This window comes from Tetrao urogallus (assembly GCF_951394365.1).
Source record: "Tetrao urogallus genome assembly, chromosome: 8".
Lineage (NCBI taxonomy): Eukaryota > Metazoa > Chordata > Aves > Galliformes > Phasianidae > Tetrao > Tetrao urogallus.
In genome coordinates this window covers 34,300,542-34,320,134 of record NC_136821.1, presented here as the reverse complement: position 1 = coordinate 34,320,134, position 19,593 = coordinate 34,300,542, and the positions used below count along the sequence as shown (strand labels likewise).

At 46.4% G+C, this 19,593-nt stretch overlaps 1 protein-coding gene across 1 annotated transcript in view; it reads left to right on the top strand.

The window, feature by feature from the left end:
* Positions 1–8,516: 8,516 nt before the first annotated feature.
* Positions 8,517–19,593, top strand: part of LRRFIP1 (LRR binding FLII interacting protein 1) — a gene marked incomplete at both ends in the record, with an annotated part of 87,239 nt that continues 76,162 nt past the window's right edge. Inside the window, one exon of the mRNA XM_079539112.1 lies at positions 8,517–8,606. Within this exon, the coding sequence (XP_079395238.1) occupies positions 8,517–8,606 (90 nt within the window). The remainder of the gene's footprint in view (positions 8,607–19,593) is intronic.

The following is a 19,593-nucleotide window of genomic DNA, read 5'->3' as shown; positions in this document are numbered from 1 at the left end:
GTTCCCCAGGCAGTTGTAATGTGTGCAACTGCCAGTGCTTCGCCAGTGTTTGGAGAGAGAAATATTTAAGTCATGTTGTCTAGCACAGACTTGGAAAGCAAGTGTGGGTGTGAACATAGGGTTTTATTTTGCTGGAATCCCCACCCAGATTTGGGATGTATAGTGCAGACGTGTTCACAGAGCGTTGTGTGATGGAGTCTGTGTCTCCTTGCTTTGTCGTGTGTCAATGGCCGCATGGCATTCTGACATTTTTCAAGTCGTGTCTAAAGTGTTGGCTGGTTTTCACCTGGTTCCTAGCCTCCTGCTTTGGGTGTGATGGGTGCAATCTGGAAACGCATGAAATCGTTTAACCTGTTTGAGCCTGAGCAGCCTTGCCTAACACCAACCACTGCAGGAAGAGCAGCGTGCTGTTACACAGAGTGAAGCAAGTCATCTGTTGCCAGTGAGCCAGGAAGGAACAAAGATACCTCGAGGGGGAAACCATTATCTGATATTACCTAGAGCAGCTCCTTTTATAATTGAAAAACATATTAAAAATTATTTTGGGAACTTCTAATTAGTTTGTGGAGGCACTAATGTGCTCAGGATGTTTCAGAAACTTTAGTAACTGCCCAGAAAGAGGCCACCATAGAGAAATAGGTCTTTCCTGCCTTAACCCACTGCTGAAAGGTCAAAGAGGATGAAAACTTGTGCAGAAAATGAGGTTGAGCAACAGAGGTGGTGTCTGTTAAGTTCCTGGGGATCTCCCTCTGACAGTGCCCAGCCCTGCATGACTTCAATCTGGGAACACTGCAGTAAGAAGCTTATATTGAGTAGCTGTCCCCAGAGGAATTTACAACTAGGAGAGCCAGAAGGCAAAAGAAAGAAAAAATGGAGACTTGCATACGGGCATCTGTTTCCAGCCTGGTGTTTGACAAGCCATGCAGCCAGCTATGGAAATGGTGGTTTGTAGATGCAAGCAGTCGTTTTCCTTTCTGCCCAGCTGGGAATATATATTTTTTTAGAGTAGCTGAAATGAAAGCATTCTGTGGCCATTTGGTGAATTTAGAAAAATCTTCTTTTGCTTCTCTTGCCACAACTGGCAAGAAATCTGTACACTGGAGAATTTGACAGCTCCTGCTCAACTTTTCTTGGCTCTTCGTCGAAGGAGAATAGAGGAAATAATTCCTTCACATTCCTATGGGGAAGGATCAGAAGGTTTTTAATACCGTAATAATTAATGCTGTGGAACAGCCAACAGGAAAATTGCAGAGGATGGTAATTGGATGGTTGCAGGAGCTGACTGATGAGTTGGCTTGGGGTGCACAAGGGCAGGGGAAATACCCCGAGCAGATGAGTCACTCCCAAACACCATTCCTGGTTCCCTGAGCATGGAAAAATGGGAATGCTATGGATGATAAGAAAATGTGTTATGGCTTAAGACTAGAGGCACCCTTAGCTCTAATGTGCTGTAAGTGCAGTGAGTCTAAAGTGCTTGATTTCTATATTCTCTGATGTTTTCTTACTGTTATCTTCTTTCACTTCCGAGTATAGGCCAATGTCTTTGTTTCAGGAAACTATAATGACCTGCCTTCCTGCCCTGCTGGTGATTAGCACAGCTGGAACCTGAATTCTTTAGCACCAGCATGGCTTATTTTAGGTAAGCCAGGAACTACCTGCTGCTGCTCTGGGTGGATGAGCAGAAAGGTGAAAGGAGGTTAGGTAACTGATGCACTGCTTCAAGGACGTAATGCAGAACCACAAGGCAGCAGATACAGGAGCAGTTCTTTCTGTCATTAGGTGGTTGGAACTATTCCCTGAGAGAAGACAGGGCAATAAGTGAGTGGAAGATACTGAGACCTGAATAAGTGTGGAAGATCTCCAGAAGCAAAGCACGGTTATGTTTTCCTGCACTTTAGAAAAGGCACATTTTTGCTCTGATCTGCACTTTGCATGAATCTGGATGAATTTCCATAGGGACAACAAAAGGTTCCTCCTTCCTCTTCTTCCACTCCAGCAAAGGAATCAAACTGCAACGCAGTGTTCACATAAGCTTTTCCAAAACAGTGTTCACGTGCCGTTTTACAGGACGGTATGACTAATTGGCACAAACAATCTGCTACAAACAATTGGTGTTTTCAGACCATATGTTGCGGCTATGTGTTACGGCAGTCCCAAACAACTCGAGTTTAAGAAAACTGGGAAGGCCTGTGTGGAAAATGTAGCTCAGCTTGGAATGTTTGAGCCGGGAGTGGATGAGGCCACACAGCATGGAGCAGACAAAGCATGGGAAATCCAACAAGAAGGAAGCATCCAGCCCTTGTAAGCAGGCCACGTGTCCCCCTGCTCTCGTGTCTACGCACTGTCAGAGCAGCAAAGACACCAAGGCAGTGACAGAAGGAATACTTCCATACATTAATCACAAAGAGATGCAGAGCCAGCTCCAGCTGATGTAATGCATTGTTTTCGCCAAAGCTATCCCGGTTTAGTCTTGCTGAAGGAAAACCCATCTGCTTTTTGACAGATGTACATGCAGCACCCCCAGATGAAATGTGCCTATCGATCTCTTGCTGCCTTTGGCCCAGGCTCTGGGAGAAAAGGTGTAGGGGTCCACTTCTTGCCTTGGATGTCTTATCACTGCATGATCCTGCTGTTTGGAATGGAATTTTATCCCCATAGCACTTCTGGCAAGTGAAAAGGTGAGTGTTTTTAGGCCAGGTGGAACTGATGCATGATGTATGCTTAGAAGGTTCCTCCAAGAACAGCTTAGAGCTGTCTTAACACTTAGCTTCACAGCAAGAGGGGAAGCCAGAGGAGGAGGAACAGCCAGATTTTGTAACTGGAGGGAGCAGATAGTGGTACAGATTACAAACAGCAGCCCGTAACTCTGTGTGTGAGCCAGGCACTGCCATCAGCTGCTGTGCAGCAGCCTGGGACAGATTTGGCTCCCTATAACTACAGCTGCTTTGGAGCTGGCTTAACTTTGCTTTGTGCCAAAATGCTAAGAGCTGTGGTGTGTCTGCTCCTAATTAGATTAGGTCTGTAGAGGCTGCCATGAGTGAGCTCCCCCTATAGCCCAAGATGGGCAGTTTTCAACAAGCTCAGTGAGAGTTTTCAAATTGCAGGTGAGTTCCCTGCTTGGCACGGTAGTGTAGAGCATACAAGATTGCAATGCTGGGATTGTGTCATCCAGTCCAGGAGCATCAGGACAACCTCTCTGCAGCTGCAGTGGTGCTGCCTGTGATAGATACTGTATGGGAACTGCTGAGTTACGGCCTGAACCTCTGACTGATCACCTGTGGTGAGCCATGAGTCAGCCAGAGGAGCACAGGTGAAGGCAATTCACCTCTCCTAGACCTATTTAAGAGCTGGCTACCAGGATCTCTCCTGGAGATGTACTCTACTGGAGTTTTGTAAGCGAGTCTAGGATACAGGTAAGTTTTCTATTTATTCTCTTTTTGTTACCATAATCTGCTTTGCCAACTTCTCTTGTTTATTTGTAATTATAACATCTTAATACTCATTGATTATACAGATGCTCACGTCTCAAGCCTCGTGGTAGGGAAGAGAGAGTGCGGCGTTTGGGCTAGTGCTAGTGTTGGCAGCCAAGCACTCGTGATAATGCTCACAACTTCTTTTGGTTTTGTGTCCAGAACCTTGGCAATAAACACCAGATTTCCAGACTGCAATTACGTATGGCCTGTTTAGCTGTAAGTTTTTCTTCTAACTTGGCTCCAAACTTTACACAGAATTATCTGCAGATCTTCTCTCCAAAGGAGTTTATAGAAAAGAGATGTAGTTGTTCTGTTTTTCATTGGACAAGCCAACTCATCTCAGAAAAGATCCTCCTGCTGCTTATGCTAGCAGATTTTTTCTCTGTAGATATGCAAGCCTGAATGCTTCTTAACATGGGTAAGCAGACAAAGGGACACCATTTTAGGTAAGGTCACATAGATGCTCCATGCAATGGTATAAATATTTGCATTGGAAGACCCTTACCTGAAATGTTCGAACATTAAACATAATTCTTTAGTTTTTTTTTGTTGTGATGATGGCACACAACCAAACCAAGACTGATTTATGGTCTCAGAACTTCCTCTTCTCTGTCATTTCTAGCTGATGAGATCATGAGCTTAATCCTTGACATGGGATTTGCAGTCTGCTTGGTTTCATTCCATTTTGTCTCAAGTCCTTAACCTCTTCCTCCTCCTGTATGAGTGTACCTTCCTTTACTGATGTTGCTTCATACACTGTCATCCAAGTATTTCATTAGTGCCATCCTACATGCACTAGGGTGCTAATGAAAATATTAAATGAAATCAAGCCCAGGGCTTTGAAAGACTCCCTCTGAAGGAAGAGTCTTCGTCAACATCGAAAGAGGCTCAATTTAGAGACCTCGAGATCCCCAAAGTGAAAAAGAGAGCGAGGTGTTTGGCTGCTGGCGGTGTACAGGTTTTTTTTTCTCTAGTCCTTTTGAAGTTCATCTTTGAAGGCTGCCATTTTAAGGACTGCCAACTCAAGTTCATTGATCTCCATACTGGAGCACCTTGGGAAGCTGCTATCAATCGTGGCTTTGCTGTGATCCCTTACTTCGTAACCAAAAGCCCCAGGATAGTAAAGTCAAAGCCAAGCAAGGTTCCTAGCCTGCCAGAGCTCCACTAATGCAAATAACGACTCAGCTGACCTGAAGAGTAGTAAATCTCACTCAGACGAATCTGCACAGACACTAGCAGTCTCTTGGGCCCTGACCTGGCAACATGTGAAAGCATTTCCCATGAGGGTTCATGTGCTGAGGAAGATCACCCTAGGCTCCTTAGGAGGTGTAATAAAGTACAAGCCCTCTAGTTGCCCCAGTGTTTCTTTCTGAAGTACTTCAGTACCAGCACATATTTGTCTGTGATGTAATTTTTTCCCATTAATAAATCCACAGGCACTGCAGGATACCACCGCTGTTATGTTTGCAAAATGTTACCATGTTAATGGAGCTCTGCTCTTTTCAAGTATCTTGGCAATATGAAATATTGGCCTCTTAGGTTAGGTTTTCTGAAGTATTTAAGCATTCCACTCTCTTTGGACTAATGGACACCTTGTTAAAGCTGTCAGACTTCCTTTCTGGCTCGCCAGATGCCATGATCTTACAGTGGAGCAGAAGGTGACCCTGTGTTTTCTTTCTATGCTGTCAGCTAGCCACTGGTTTCCTCTATCCCAGGTTTTAAACCCAATAGAAATGTAATCATACTTTGCTGCTCAAAACGTAAAACCATCCATTTTATTATGTAGAAATGGTCTACTGAGTACACAAGCAGCAGTAGTTTTAACAGGCGATGGCTTGTTCTGGCTCTCAAGAGTGTGGTTTTACAAGATGGTTTGGTTTAAGAGCAACACAGAGGGAAAATTGTATCTTTGGGATGTGCTCTGCACGAAACAGCCTCCTTGTATGCAGGATATTGGAGAATTATACTCTTAAAATAAAGCCCTTTGAAACTGGCATGGGATACTCAGGCTTGCTTGAGTATCATTAATCAGTTATAACTCTCAGACAAAATGGGTCTCGACTTTGTGTTGCTTGTTAAAATAAGAAATGCGTATTTCAGTACTTAACCTTCAGCTGCAGGCACTGTACTTCGTAGTGCAGCCAAAACTAATGTATTTGAATGATTATTTAATATTTATTTGGACAAATTCTGTATATATAGTGGTTTTATAACAAGATGGCTTATTTTGACTGTACTAAAAGAAATAATTACTCTAAGTGTCTGGAATGTAGGCAAGAAGTGGGATTCCTTAAACTATAGCGTGCATTCAACGTGGGGCTTGAATTCTGACTGCTGTCATTCAGTAGCTTCTTCTATTCCAAGTTCCGTGTGGTTGGGGTTGTTTGTTTGTTTGTTCTTTATGAACTCCTTCAAATAGATTTGCAGACATAAATCTGCTCTATGCAAATCTCAGATTGGCTATAAGGGGCCCAAGGCCTTCAGTCAAGCAGCGAGAATGCAAATCATACTGCACTGCTGAACTGGAAATTCCTTGCGTGAATACAGTGATGCAGCTGCACAGGTGGCTGAAATCCCTGGGTAACACCGGCCTAAAAATAAGGAACTGCTCTGTGTCTTTAGCCAGAATTCCTCAAAGGGCAGGGGCAAATTCAAGGATAAGGTCTCTGGAAACAAGTTACGTAGAGCTTGAAACAGCAGTAGTGCTAGGCAAGAGAGATGAGGATGGCTGCAGAAGGAAAACCTGCAGGATAGCGAAGAAAAACAAGTCACAGTGAGACTTTCTCCCATAGCAAGGCTTGAATCCATTTTTAAGGCCCTTGCAGAGCATGTTTGGTGCTTTTTTTTGTTTGTTTGTTTTGTTTTTCCACTTGCATGGACTCTGAGTAAACTTGACTCTAAATCTCAGGACAAGCTTGTTTCCAATGCCCAAGCAAAGCGAGGATCTCGTGTAGCTGCTGCTTCTGAATAAATAAATAAATAAATAAATTATTTGCTCCCTGTGAAGGCCAGTGGTACCAGACACAAGAAATAGTATTGATTGAATACCACCGCTGAGTCATGATAAAAGCAGTGCATCCCCTACAGCTGTAACACGAGCTCTGAGAAATTAATAGACACTTAAGCAGAACTGGAGCGGAGGCAGGGTGAAGGAGAGGATGCGACTGGGGATTCCTCTTGAAAGTGAGTCTGAACAGGATAAACCTGTGCAAGGCTGCAGGGTTGCAGTTCAGGTGATGGGACCACGGGGTGCATTCCAGCTGTGCTCACTGGGGTGGCTGGCTCCAGTGTGTCTCCCAGGGCTTGGTTTAGAGTTCCCTATTACTTATGTCCTTGGAAGGCAGTGGCTGTCCATCAAAGGCCTCGCCAAGCTTTGTGCGCAGCCTTTCTGAGTGCAGCACATTGCCCTGCTGAGGAATGAAGACAAAAGATTCAGCGCAGGCACCAGCTATAAATAGTCACCTTGATGTCACTCATATAAAAAGCAACAAGTGACAATTAAATAGTTTCTGGAGAGCAAGTAGCAGCCTGGATTGTATGGAGGGCATCTGTACCCATCTGGGGACAGGGATTCTGCTAGAACTAGTTTATTTTCCTGGAGCAGCAACCAGTTTCTTTATGATCTGATAAGTGCCGTCTTGGGAAGGTTGATACATTTAATTGTTTGACATGGTTTTGAATTTCAGGACCAGCCTTCTGCACAAATGACCCAAACCTCAATCTCTGTATGTGAAAACTTCCAGATAAACGTTGGCTTTGGTGTGCATGGACTGCCGGCTCCAGTCCGACTGAGAGCACTGTGGGCAGTGATGTCGTGGCAATTTCTGATTTTAGAATGGGTCTGACCTGTAATTTACTGCTGCCCTGCACTCTGGGTGTTTTCCTGTCTTTTCTAAGCTCTGAATGTAAGCCTCTGAACGATTTAAGGCTTGGATAAATGAGAATCTATACAAGCTCTCCTCTCGAGCATCAGTCTCGGTTTGCTTGGGCCGTGTGTGGAAGCCACCAGCAGCCTGGCAGGGCTCAGGGGTGGGCTGCAGTGGGATAGAGCCCTGGAGTCACTGCAGGGCAGTGCAGAAATCGGCTCTTGCGACTCATTAAGGTTGGAAAAGACCACTAAGATCATCCAGTCCAACCCTCGACCCATCCCCCACCGTGTCCCTCAGCGCCACATCCTTTTACACTCTCAGGAGATTCTGGGGCTGCTCAGAGCTGGTTAGCACTGCCTTTTACCTTCATCAAGATTGAATTTGTAATCAAATTAAGTAGCAGACACTAAATGCACCGCTCTGGTCTTTGTCAGCAGGCGGATGTGTTTGGCAGTCCTATTCCTATGAGGTGCCTGTGTAGCACGTTTGGCGTCCTGAGCTGGAGAGACCTATAGAGAAGGAACTAATGTGGACTGGAATTGAGGTACGACGAGGAATCCCTACTTTTTGTCAATGTGAATTAATCTTCATCTGGAGTAAGCGGACAGCCTACTTTTTTTTTTTTGTCAATGCGAATTAATCTCCATCTGGGGTAAGCGGACAGGTGTCTGACACCAGCAATTGACCGGAATTAATCACGTCTGCTTATGGTTGATATGAAAATGGATGTCCGAAGGGATGGGCAGGGTCAGAGCGGTGGCTCTTCCATAACGGTGGGGATGTGGCACTCAGGGATGCGGGCACGGTGGTGGGGTGCGTTGGGGTTGGACTTCGGGATCTTAGCGGTTTAATGACGCTGTGAAGGAGCTCCTCCATTTCGGGAGGGATGTCCTCAGCTTTGCAGACGAGGGGAGGGGGACGCTTTCCAGCCAGACCCGCAGTTTTGCCGCACGGCTGCGAGGCGAGGGGCCGCAACCGGCACCGCGCGGCTCAGCGCCCCTCCCGGCCCCACACGGGCGGGGGGCGGCGGCGCATGCGCGGGGCGGGGGGCGGTGACGGTCGGGCTCCTCACAGGGCCGGCGCCGGCGAGCGGCTGAGGCGGCGGGCGGGAGGGAGCCGCGAGGCGCGGGGAACGCGGAGCCGGGTTCGACCCCATCCCATCCATCCGTCCGCCATGGGGACGCAGGGGGCCGGTAGGAAACGGCTGCCGAACCGGGAACGCCTGACGGCGGAGGACGACGCGCTCAACCAGATCGCCCGCGAGGTGAGCGGCCGGCGGAGGCACCCCCACCCCGCAGCCTCCCGCCTCCCTCAGCCCGGGGCTCCCCGGCTCGGCGCGCACGCGCGTCCCCGAGCGACGGCCGTAGCGGGCGCGGGGCGAGCGGCAGGCCGGGCTGCGTGGGGCTGCGTTCCGTTTGGAAGCCGAACAAAAAGCCGTGGGTTTGCTCAGAGGCGTGGTGAAGGCACCGCGCTGTCAGGTGTGGCGCTGAGGTGAACGGAGGTGCCTCTGCGGAGGCTTTTCTCGAGTCAGAACCCACGGAGAACAGAGGAGCGGAGAGTACTTGTAGGGTTACGGGCAGCTCGCTGGGCTTTGTGCTCGTGTGCCTTGTGCTCGTGTGCCTTGCCTCAGCCAAAAATTGTGTCCCCGAAACCTGAATTTCCACAGGAAGCCCCTTCTGTACCACGGCCCCTTCGTTCAGTGAGGGTGTGTTAGTCACCGAGGACCAGAAAATCGCGGAATGGCCGGGGTTGGGAGGGACCTCAAGGATCGTGAATCTCCAACCCCCCCTCCGCATGCAGGGCCACCAACCTCCACATTCAACACCAGACCAGGCTGCCCAGGGCCCCGTCGTCTTTTATGTGAGCCCAGTCTCTATCTTGCTGCATGCGTGTATTGGGGTAGGCGTGCGGTTCGATAGGCACTGCAGCACGGCGTTTGCCTTTGATCTGATTTGAAACAGTTAAAAGCAGCTGATGCCTGCCTTGTTTCTACCTGCTTAGCCTGACTTGTTGGTTCCAGCGCCGTGGGCTCACTGGTGGTCATGAAGATGTGTGTTTGGTTCTGAAGTTCACGTGGATTTTCTGCCTTCTTCCTGCCTGAGGGGAGGCTGGTGAATCTGGCTCAAGCCCTGCTCAGCACCTGGGGGTTCGGCTCCTTGCTGTGTCTGAGCTGGGTGCTGCTGGCTGCAGCTGGAGGTGGGCATCCTGTTTCCATGTCTGTTCCCTCCTCTGGTGGTACAGCACCGCCTGGCTTTGGAATGGGTTGACTGAAGGAATTACCTCAATGAGATAAATCGTTCTTACGGAGGTTTAACTCTTCTGTGGTTTCTTTTCTTCAAGCTCAGCTACTGCAGGATCATGCAGTCAGTTAGAAAGGAAGAAGGCGGGCTTATTTTAGTGCTATAGTTTTATGCTTGTAGGTACCAGCAGCTTTGATCTGGGATGTCCTTACTCTTTTTCCATGCATCTTTGGAGTGTGTGCCGTATCCATGTGACAGACTTAGGTGGCATGTTTGCAGGAGTCAGGTTTGTGTCAGCATGAGAAAATGTTCTTTGGGCGTTGCTGGGAGTGAGTAAGTTCCTACAGAGGTAGCGTGAGGTAGAAGGCCAGGAATGCCTCATGTTCAAGATGTAAGGCAGCAAGTCTGAATGATCGTGCTCTCTGCTAGAGTTTGAGTCACGATGACATCCTAGGGGTTACTTTGGGATGAAGTTTGAATTCTACAGCCCTGGTCCTTCTGTCACTTGATGAAGCTGAACATAAACCTGTAGCAGGAGGCCTAGGTTGTTGTTTTCTGTTGTAGGTTCCTCTCCCACTCTTTGCTGTATGGTAAAGAGTTTTGAAGCCTAGACAGTGTTGTTTATTTGTTTTCTCTGAGGATTTGCTAAAAGACAACTGCATTTATTGGAAAGTTCCTTCACAAGCATGTCTTTCTTTTATCTTCTCTCTTGAGTGAACTGAAAAGTTCAAGGTTCAGCATTTTCCCATATTATTTTAACTCCATGCATTACTGTATCTTAAGTTTTATGCCCTTATGATGGTTTTGTTGTTTAACTGTTCTTCACACAGGGATTCCTGTCTGCATCTTTCCACAGGGGGATAAGAACTCTTAAAAATAAAATAATGTGAGCCTTGCATCTCCTTCTAATGAAGATGTTTGGAGTCCTTACGTTAAGAAGGGCATGAGAGTCACTGAGATTTCAGCTTTTCCAGCCTGCCTTGCAAGTGTTGAGGCAAAGCTTCTTTTCTTGCATAGGTTTTCACTCATTGATCTCCTTCAGCCTTTCTTTCTTAGCCAGAAGCCATGGGACCTTGCAAATTACAGCGGATCCTATGTTATCATGTTGTTGTGTTCAAATGGAAGTCTTCCCTTTTGGTTTTCCTCCAGAAGGATAATGCTGCTTTGACACTTTCCAGCTGTTGTGTCTTGTGTAACTGATGAAGCATCTTGAAAAGCTGACAGGCAATCCCTACTGTGTGTATGGTCTTGCGTGGACCGAAAGCCTGGTCTGGTGGTTGGTGACCCTGCACACAGCAGGGGGGTTGAAACTGGATGATCATTGTGGTCCTTTTGAACCCAGGCCATTCTATGAGACTATGAAAGAGGGCCTTGTGCTGTGAGGTTGGCAGCCCTTGGCCCTGCAGGATGTGAGAGCAGTGTTAAGAGGAAGTCACTGTAAGTGAGCAGAAGGAAACTGTAGAAGCGAAGCATGTTGTAGCGACAGGCTTTCAGCAGCAGTATTAAGATGAAAAGGTTTGGGGTGATTTGGGTTGCAAGTAGCTTATCACGTTGCCTGGGCCTGTAGTAGTGTTACTGTAAATCAGCTTGGCCGCCAGAGAAGAGCGGTGCCATATTACTAAATCTGGCATGGTAATTAGAGGGCTGGCAGTTCCGTAGGTGTAGTTAAACCAAGAACACAGCGTTCCGTGTTTGCAACGGTCACAGATGGCTGCCACTCTGCATTCACTGTTACTACACCTAGCTTGTATTGCTGAGGTTATGTTTTCTGCTTGTCAGCTTTTGCAGATGAGGGCAAAGCTGATCGATGATAGGCTTCTCCGCGTTCAGACTCGTGTTATGACGCCAGTAGATTATTCTGTGTTTAGGTCAATGGAAACTTTTGGACTATTTTATTCCTCTCCCTGAGTATGTGCCAGCAGTGTTTGCAGAATCTAGTGGTTTGATACTCCTAGAGGTCTGTGCCAGCACAGCTAGCAAGAGTTGCGTACGCACGCAGTGCAGTCATCTGTCCCTGCACCCACGGTTTGGGAAGGCTGCTGAACACAGCTTGTAAACCTGACAGGGAGTGATTTCCAGCTTTTTTTTTCTTCTTGCTGTGGTTGCATGGGTTTGACATTATAACTGGAGACATCTTTGCTAGGAGAGTATGTTGCCCTAACTTTTGATGTTCCCTCTGTGGGGTGCAGAAGCAGCTGAGTGCTACCAGAGAGAGTTTTGCCAGTTCAGTGAGAACTGCCATCTATCTATGAGACCCTTCCCCTATAGGCAGATAATATTAGCTGTTCTCTTTCATTTTCTTGAATGAGGAAAGCAAGGTTGGGACAAATTTTTCTTTATTATTGGAAAAGTAACGTAAGCATTGTTTTTCTTTTATCTTCTATACAGATGTGTGTTGTATTGCTCCAAAAAAATAATAATTCTGCCTTATGTTGTCTCTGTGCTGAAAACTTCCTCTTTTATCAAGCAGTTTACAGAGCAGGAGTCTTTCACAGATAATTCATTTGGGAAGCTAATCATTCGACGTCATTTGATTTTTATTTTTTAATCTTTTTTTCTGTTAAGAGTGTAGCTGATAAGAAATGGCTCAACAAGCAGCTGGAGGTAGCCAGCCTGCTCTGCTGTGTGAAGTAGGAAGGCCCCAACGAACTTCAGAAGCCTACAGTGGAGCTTCAGGATTAGTGAAGGGGAGCTGTGACAATTGTACACTGAATTTAAAGGTCTGCCATTTCACACAATCACAGAATGGCCAGGGTTGGAAGGGAGCTGAAGGATCATGATCAATCTCCAACCCCTTGCCACATGCAGGGCCACCAACCTCCCCATTTAATACCAGCCCAGGCTGCCCAGGGCCCCATCCAACCTGGCCTTGAACACCTCCAGGGATGGACGGGGCATCCACAGCCTCTCTGGGCAGCTGTTCCAGCACCTCACCACTCTCTCTGTCCAGAACTTCCCCCTGACATCCAACCTAAATCTTCCCTCCCTCAACTTCAAACCATTTCCCCTTGTCCTGCAGTTATCTGCCCTTTCAAAGAGTTGGTTCCCCTCCTGTTCGTAGGCTCCCTTTAGGTACTGCAGGCTGCAATGAGGTCACCCCGCAGCCTTCTTTTCTCCAGGCTGAACAAGCCCAGCTCCCTCAGCCTGTCTTTGTAGGGGAGGTGCTCCAGTCCCTTGATCATCTTCATGGCTCTCCTCTGGACCCTCTCCAACAGCTCGCTGTCTTTCTTGTACTGGGAGCTCCAGACCTGGACGCAGTACTGCAGATGGGGCCTCACAAGAGCAGAGTAGAGGGGGACAGTCAGCTCCCTGTCCTTGCTGGCCACCCCTCTTCTTATGGAGCCCAGGATACCATTTGCTTTTCGAGCTGCAGAACTTTTGAACTGAGGTGATAATTTGTGGGAAAGCTCTGGCTTATACTGCAATTTGGTTGACCTGTGTAATAGATGGAGATGAAAACAGTTTGGTAGACATTGAAGCTGAAAACAAACAGGTTGGCTATATATGCACGGGAGCATAAGTGAGGCAAACTTTATTTCAAGTGTTGTACAGGCCAGAGCATTTGAAGCAGGGTGTTCTGTAAGGGTGTGCTGCGTAGTGCCCTTGTAAGGTCTGTGTGCCTCATTAGTGCAGTGGTGGAATTTTTTGGAGCAGAATTTGATATTTAAGAGATGCATGAAGACTTTTTGAAACCAGATGCATATTCCAAGAGAGGCCATTAGAAACAGTCTGTTGTGTCTGACACCTTGCTTGTACCTGCCTGACTTTTTTGCCTTTGTGATAGTGCAAATGTACGATCCCGAGAGAACATGTGGTCTGCAAAAGCATGCCTGGCTGTAGGTCTGTCTAGAATAGAAAGTTATAAAGGCAAGGGATGCCTGTGGAGGGCTTGATTCTGAGCCCAGCTGACTTAAACATAGGAAGGATGGAAGCCTTCATGGGAAATGCTTGCCAGTAGGCTATGGAGAACAGTTCCAAAACTAGGACCGTTTTATATCATGATTATGCTCCTCTTCAGTTAATGCCTTTTACTGGATATGTAGCCATAAAACATTAAATAAAGCAAATGCCTTTTTCCTATAAACCTTCCCGAAGGAAATAAGTGGAAGAGCAGTTCTGGATGCTTTAAAAAGCGAGGCACAAATCTTAAGACCTCTCTCATTTTAGTTATGTGGGTGATTGCGTTCCGGCTCCCAGTCTGCTTATTGCAACGTTCAGTAATTACTTGTCTGTTTTTGTGTCCGTGCCTGGCCTGAGTCCTCTTCAGCTGTTCTCACTGTCTGAGGAAACAGCTGTTTAGGAACTGTGATTCCTATTTCAGTCAGGCAAGAGGCTGCTGTTAGGATTAGCAATGTGGAAAGCCCAGCCTTTTTCTTTGTAAGCCCAGATGCTGAGCTCTTCTGCAGTATGTAACACAAATCACTATCTCAGCTAGAGGGATATTTTTCCAGGCCAGTTGCTGAACAAAGTTGGAGCTTGAGTGCGCTTGCAGTGCTTTTAACACTTTGTTCTGTTTTTTTTTTTTTTTTTTTTTCTTTTCTTCCATCATTTGGTTGCAAGGAGCATAATCCACATGGCATTTCAGGCTTGTGAAACAGGGTACGTGTCCCTCCTGTCAAGTCAGCAGGTTGCCAGGAGCAGTGGATCTGTCTAGCTAGATGTACACACTCATGGGTAAACCTTAAAATAGCAGCTCTGAAATATCAGCTGTTGTCTCACTTCTATGAAAATACTTTTGAGGGGAGAAGTTGACTGCTGGAATGGAATGGAGAGGGAGGGGAATTGCAGTAAGCTAGATTCTACTTATAGTCATGGGGCTGCTTTGAGAGTTTTTTCCCTTCTGAGAAGGGAAAGTGGGCACAGTCACACTTGCATTTCATCTGGGAGCTCTCTCTGCTCCTGGTGTTAATCTGATCTGAATCTACCACAGATGAATCACAGAATTGTAGGGGTTGGAAGGGACCTCCAGAGATCATCGAGTCCAACCCCCCTGCCAAAGCAGGTTCCCTACAGCAGGTCGCACAGGTCGGCATCCAGGCAGGTCTTGAACATCTCCAGAGAAGGAGACTCCACCACCTCCCTGGGCAGCCTGTTCCAGTGCTCCGTCACCTCACTGCACAGCCGTTCCTTCGCACATTGGTGCAGAACTTCCTATGCTGCAGTTTCCGGCTGTTTCCCCTTGTCCTGTCTCCACTCACCACTGCAAAGAGTCCGGCCTCGCCATTCTGCCCCCCACACCTTAGATATTTATAGACCTGGATCAGGTCCCCTTTCAGTCTTCTTTTCTCCAGGCTGAACAGACCCAGTTCACTCAGCCTTTCTTCATAGGAGAGATGCTCCAGGCCCTTCACCATCTTCGTGGCCCTCTGCTGGACTCTTTCCATGAGTAGCTGGCCTCGTGCTTGGTAGAAAAATAGCTCGTGTTTGGGCATCCCTCGTGCTGTAAAGGTGAGGGAAGCGCTTAAGTGCGTGTTACCAAACATGGTCTGTAACCATCAACTTCCAGGAAGCTCTTCTCTCCTCCCTTGCTCTATTTCTGTTAGGATACAAAAAATAGGCTGTAGAAATTCCTCAGCTCAAGATACCTGGCACATACACTGAAATAAGAATATAGTCTCAAGCAAAAATTGCTTTGGAGAGCATCCATATGGGTGAGCTTGATCCACAGCCTTGAAAGGTAGGGTTGGCCAGTTCCTGGTGGATGTACTCTTGACGCTGTAGGCAGCTGAGGTGAGTTGCTGGTCTCTGCTGCTTAGGGTTACTGTGGGCAGCATCTTTGCCAGTAAGTTTGTTTAAAAATTTTTTAAGCAAGATGCTGCTAGGTAAATTACCACTGGTGGAAAGCTGCTGTGTGCTTCCCTGTCCTCTGCCCTGCCAGTAGTGTAACATCTTGCAGGAAAATGAGGCAGTAATCTCTTGAAGTGACTAGTCTGATGTGCTAGTGCTCACTTGCAGGGCTCCTGTGATCTTTTAAGGATGGAGATCCACCAGTGCTGTTGGTAGGTAGTAAGAAGTGCAAAAGGACTCTCAAGGATCTGGTTTGCAAAGCTTTAAACTGCTGAAATCGAAGCTTGGTGTGGCATAACTGAAGCTGTACTTTGCTGTTGGTAATCCGAAGGCTTTGAATTAGTGTAGAAGGAGCTAAACTACCTGCCATGCAGTGCTCGTGGAGTGGAAATGCCTTTGGGAAGAGAAATTGTTAGTGACCATGTGACACAGTCTGGTCAGGTGTTTTAAAACTGTGTTTTTTTGGAGCCTACAGAGAGGTTATGGATGTATTCAGAGACTGGGAAAGCACAGAAGTAATAATTTCACATTGACAGGAACGTGACACGACTCTCACCACTGTAACTGTTTGAAACTGTCCTTGCATTCAGTCACGTTGGACCTCATTGGTTACACCTCAATGTTTTCTGTTTGGATGGATTTCTAATTTTGCCTTTAAACAGATGTCAGTAAGAGTATGAAGTGCACAAAGCCAGGCCTGAGGAGTAGTTTCCCAATGAACAGCTTTCTGGCCTGACCAGCTGAATTTTGGGAGAGGAGGAGGTGTGAGATAGCTGTTTCCAATACTGATGGGTGCTTGTTTTGGGATGTGGATGCATGCTCAAAACAAACAGGCAGAAGGGAGCATGTCCCTGCTTAAACAAAACGAATGCCTGCAAGACAGATTTGAATCACACAGGAGCATTCAGCCTACAATCCTGCTCTGTGTTCCCCCAGCCCCCTCAGTCGTGTCATGTTTTCCTGTAATTGAATTTGATGCAGTATTTGCTGCCATTTTAAGGCTGTGGACTTCAAGGCAGAGAGACTTTCTTCTAAAGCTGTAAAAAATATTGAGTTTTATTGTCAACCATAAAAACTGGAATACTACAGAACTAGAATAGCTGCGTCTGTGTTATGGAGGGAGGGATGTTTGGGATATGGAGCGTAATTGCACCTAACAGGCACAACTCTGAAAACTTGGAGTGGCCGTTTCTGACTTGGAAGCTTTACTGAATGGGTTGAAATAAATTTTGGTGATTTACAAACTTAAAATACTGTTCGGTGCCAACAACTAACTGCTATCGGAGGTCTGGGGATTCCAAATACTGAATAACACAGACACAAGTCAAATAGAAGATTGATTAACTTTTGTGAACACAGTGAAATAACATTTGGACGGCGTCTCCCCTTCTGCTTTCTCCTCTTCAAGTGACTGTGAAGACCTATAGACTGTTCCAGGTTTGGAAAAAGAAAAAAAGTGAGGAAAAATAGTGATGCTAGCACAGACATCCATCTCTGGAAGAGCTGGACTTCTTAAGTCACTTGCATGCTGCCACAATTCTAAGGGAGAACCAAACAGTGAATAGTGGGGCAACGTGGAGAAATGGCTTTGAGTGGGACCCTGTTGGGGTGTGAGAACTCAGTTTTTAGCTGAGAGGAGTGGGGTTTTTAGTTAGGTTATTAAGCAGAGCGCTCAGTTCTTAACTCTTCTTAGTGAGCAGTGTGCTGGTAAAATGAAAAATATGATTGCTTTGTGCTGAACTAGTATTTTGGTGCTTTGTAGGCTGTGTTCTTTGAGGAAATATTTAGAGTTTTTGTATTATATGTTGCTGTACAAGAAATCAGAGGCTTTGGTAAACCCAAATTGACAGGTGCATCACCGTTCATGTGTTCCTATTTTTGATACCTGGTGATTAGGCAGGGCAGTGCTTGTTATCATTGGCGTGTGAAGAAATGCAGAAACAATAGTTAAAACTTCAGAGTGGCAATTTTTCTTTCTTAGCTGTCAGAAGGTTTATGTTGAACGTGAATGAGAGCGGAGAGTTTGTATTCAAACGAGCAGGATAGGATCACCAATTACATCTGGCTTCCTCAAAAATAGCTTCTTGGAGCTTGGTTTCGCCCTGCCGTAAGCGTCACTGCTTGCAGTTTTTAATGTCACTTGTGTCATGTTGATTTATCTTTCCCAGAAAGGAATGTGAGGGTGTTCCCAGCTTACTGAAAGTGACTTCCACAAAAGCAGTGTGCGTGTGTTTGGTTAGTCAGTGACTTGTCTGTTAGCGTTGCCTGTAATTAAGCGATAATGCATCTGTCATGAATGGGCTCAGTGGCGATTCCTCTCAGATCACACTTGCAATCCTACAGCTGCTTTGAGTGCAGACTTCTGCACAGACATGGATCTCCAAGGAGTAGTGTTTCTTCCCTCTGTCTCTGCTCTTACGTACTGCTGACTTCTAGCAGTTTCTAATTAAATCTAGTATTTATTTATTTTTCTTTGCCTTCCTCTTTTGAGTACTTCCTACGTCCCAAAATATGCTTTCTTCAATCCAACATTTGAATACTAACTTTAGATGCGTCTGTCTCTTCGGTCTGCTTTTGCCAGCCTTTTCCAGTAGATGAAAACGGACTACAGGAGGACCTGGCGTGCTGAAGGCTGGGTCAGGTTTTTGAACTTATTCCCTCAGGTCAGATGGATTTCAGACATCCTCGCTTGGGTCTTCTAATTATGGAGCGTTTATCAGCTGGCATACCGGGATGACAGGGGAGTAAGGAAAGGCTCTTGCTGTACTTCATGCACTGAGAAGTCCCCAGGCTCCAGCCTCCTGTCAGACCCCTGTAGCTTCACATTTGTCCCTTCCTTTTTAAAACACATGACTTCAGATTCTCTTTGAAAGCGTGGTTAAGATCACACAGAATCACAGAACGGCCAGGGTTGGAAGGGGCCTCAAGGATCATGGATCTCCAACCCCCCTGCCATGTGCAGGGCCACCAATCTCCCCGTTTAATACCAGACCAGAGAGTCCCATCCAACCTGGCCTTGAACTCCTCCAGGGATGGGGCATCCACAATGATATGACTGCTTACACTGGAACCTGTATGCAGCATGGAAAAATGAAATAACTCTTGCTTTTGTTGGCCACTAGCAGTAAAAGATAAGGGCTTACTGCCTTTCTGTGTGTGTGTGTGTGTGTGTGTGTGTGTCCATATAATCACTTGTTGCTCTTTGCTTTCACTTGAGTAGTGAGGAAAATGCTAGAACCAACTTCACGTGCTTTTCAAGAATAAGTCAGTTTAAATTTGAGTGCTCTGCAATCCTGTTGCATTGCTGTGCAACTGTGCATCTCCCTTACACCATTCTGTTTAAAATGTCCTTTCTGCCTCGTGAGATGTATGCATGCTGCACTCGATTCTCTTGCTGAATGTGTTGCTGGGCTCTAAGAGGATTTATGTCGACAAATACGTTGAATCAACATCTGTTGAAAATTGAAGTGGGCTTTTGGGACATTCTTGTGATAGCCAAGGGTCATGCTATTCCATTGTCTGTTAAATATGAAATTTTAATCTGTCCTGATGTGAAACGAGTGCATTGAAACAGTGATGTGACCTAACCTTTGTGTGAACTGTGGAGGAATCGAGGGGCTCTGGGAAACGGCGAGCTTGTATGCGGATATAAGGGATAATGTTGGTATATGTAGAATATGCCACTGTTTTTAAATGGTTACGCAGTGTTTTTAGTAATATTTGTACATTCTTGTCTAATTACCCTGGAGAAAAAATAACAGCCTTGTTTGGTGAACTAAAGCAAGCAAAGAAAGGTTCTTTGTGTGCTGGGGGAAGGTTTTTTATATTGCTGATGAAATAAGTATATACTGTCAGACTCTGTCTGGAAGTCGTTGTTCCAGCAGGAAGGCATCTGGTAACCCAGAGCTGGTTGCTCTCTAACGAAGCAATTTGCAAACGCAGCATTAGAAAATAAAGATCAGTGAGTCTGAGAATGCAGGGAAAAGGTATAAAAACCTTATCTACAGCACTTCTAAAATGTCTGCCAGCTTAGGGGATGTATGCCAAGCTAACCTCAATGTACTCTCTTTACTCAGAGAGTGGTGAGGTGCTGGAACAGCTGCCCAGAGAGCTGTGGGTGCTCTGTCCATCCCTGGAGGTGTTCAAGGCCAGGTTGGATGGAGCCCTGGGCAGCCTGGGCTGGTGTTAAATGGGGAGGTTGGTGGCCCTGCATGTGGCAGGGGG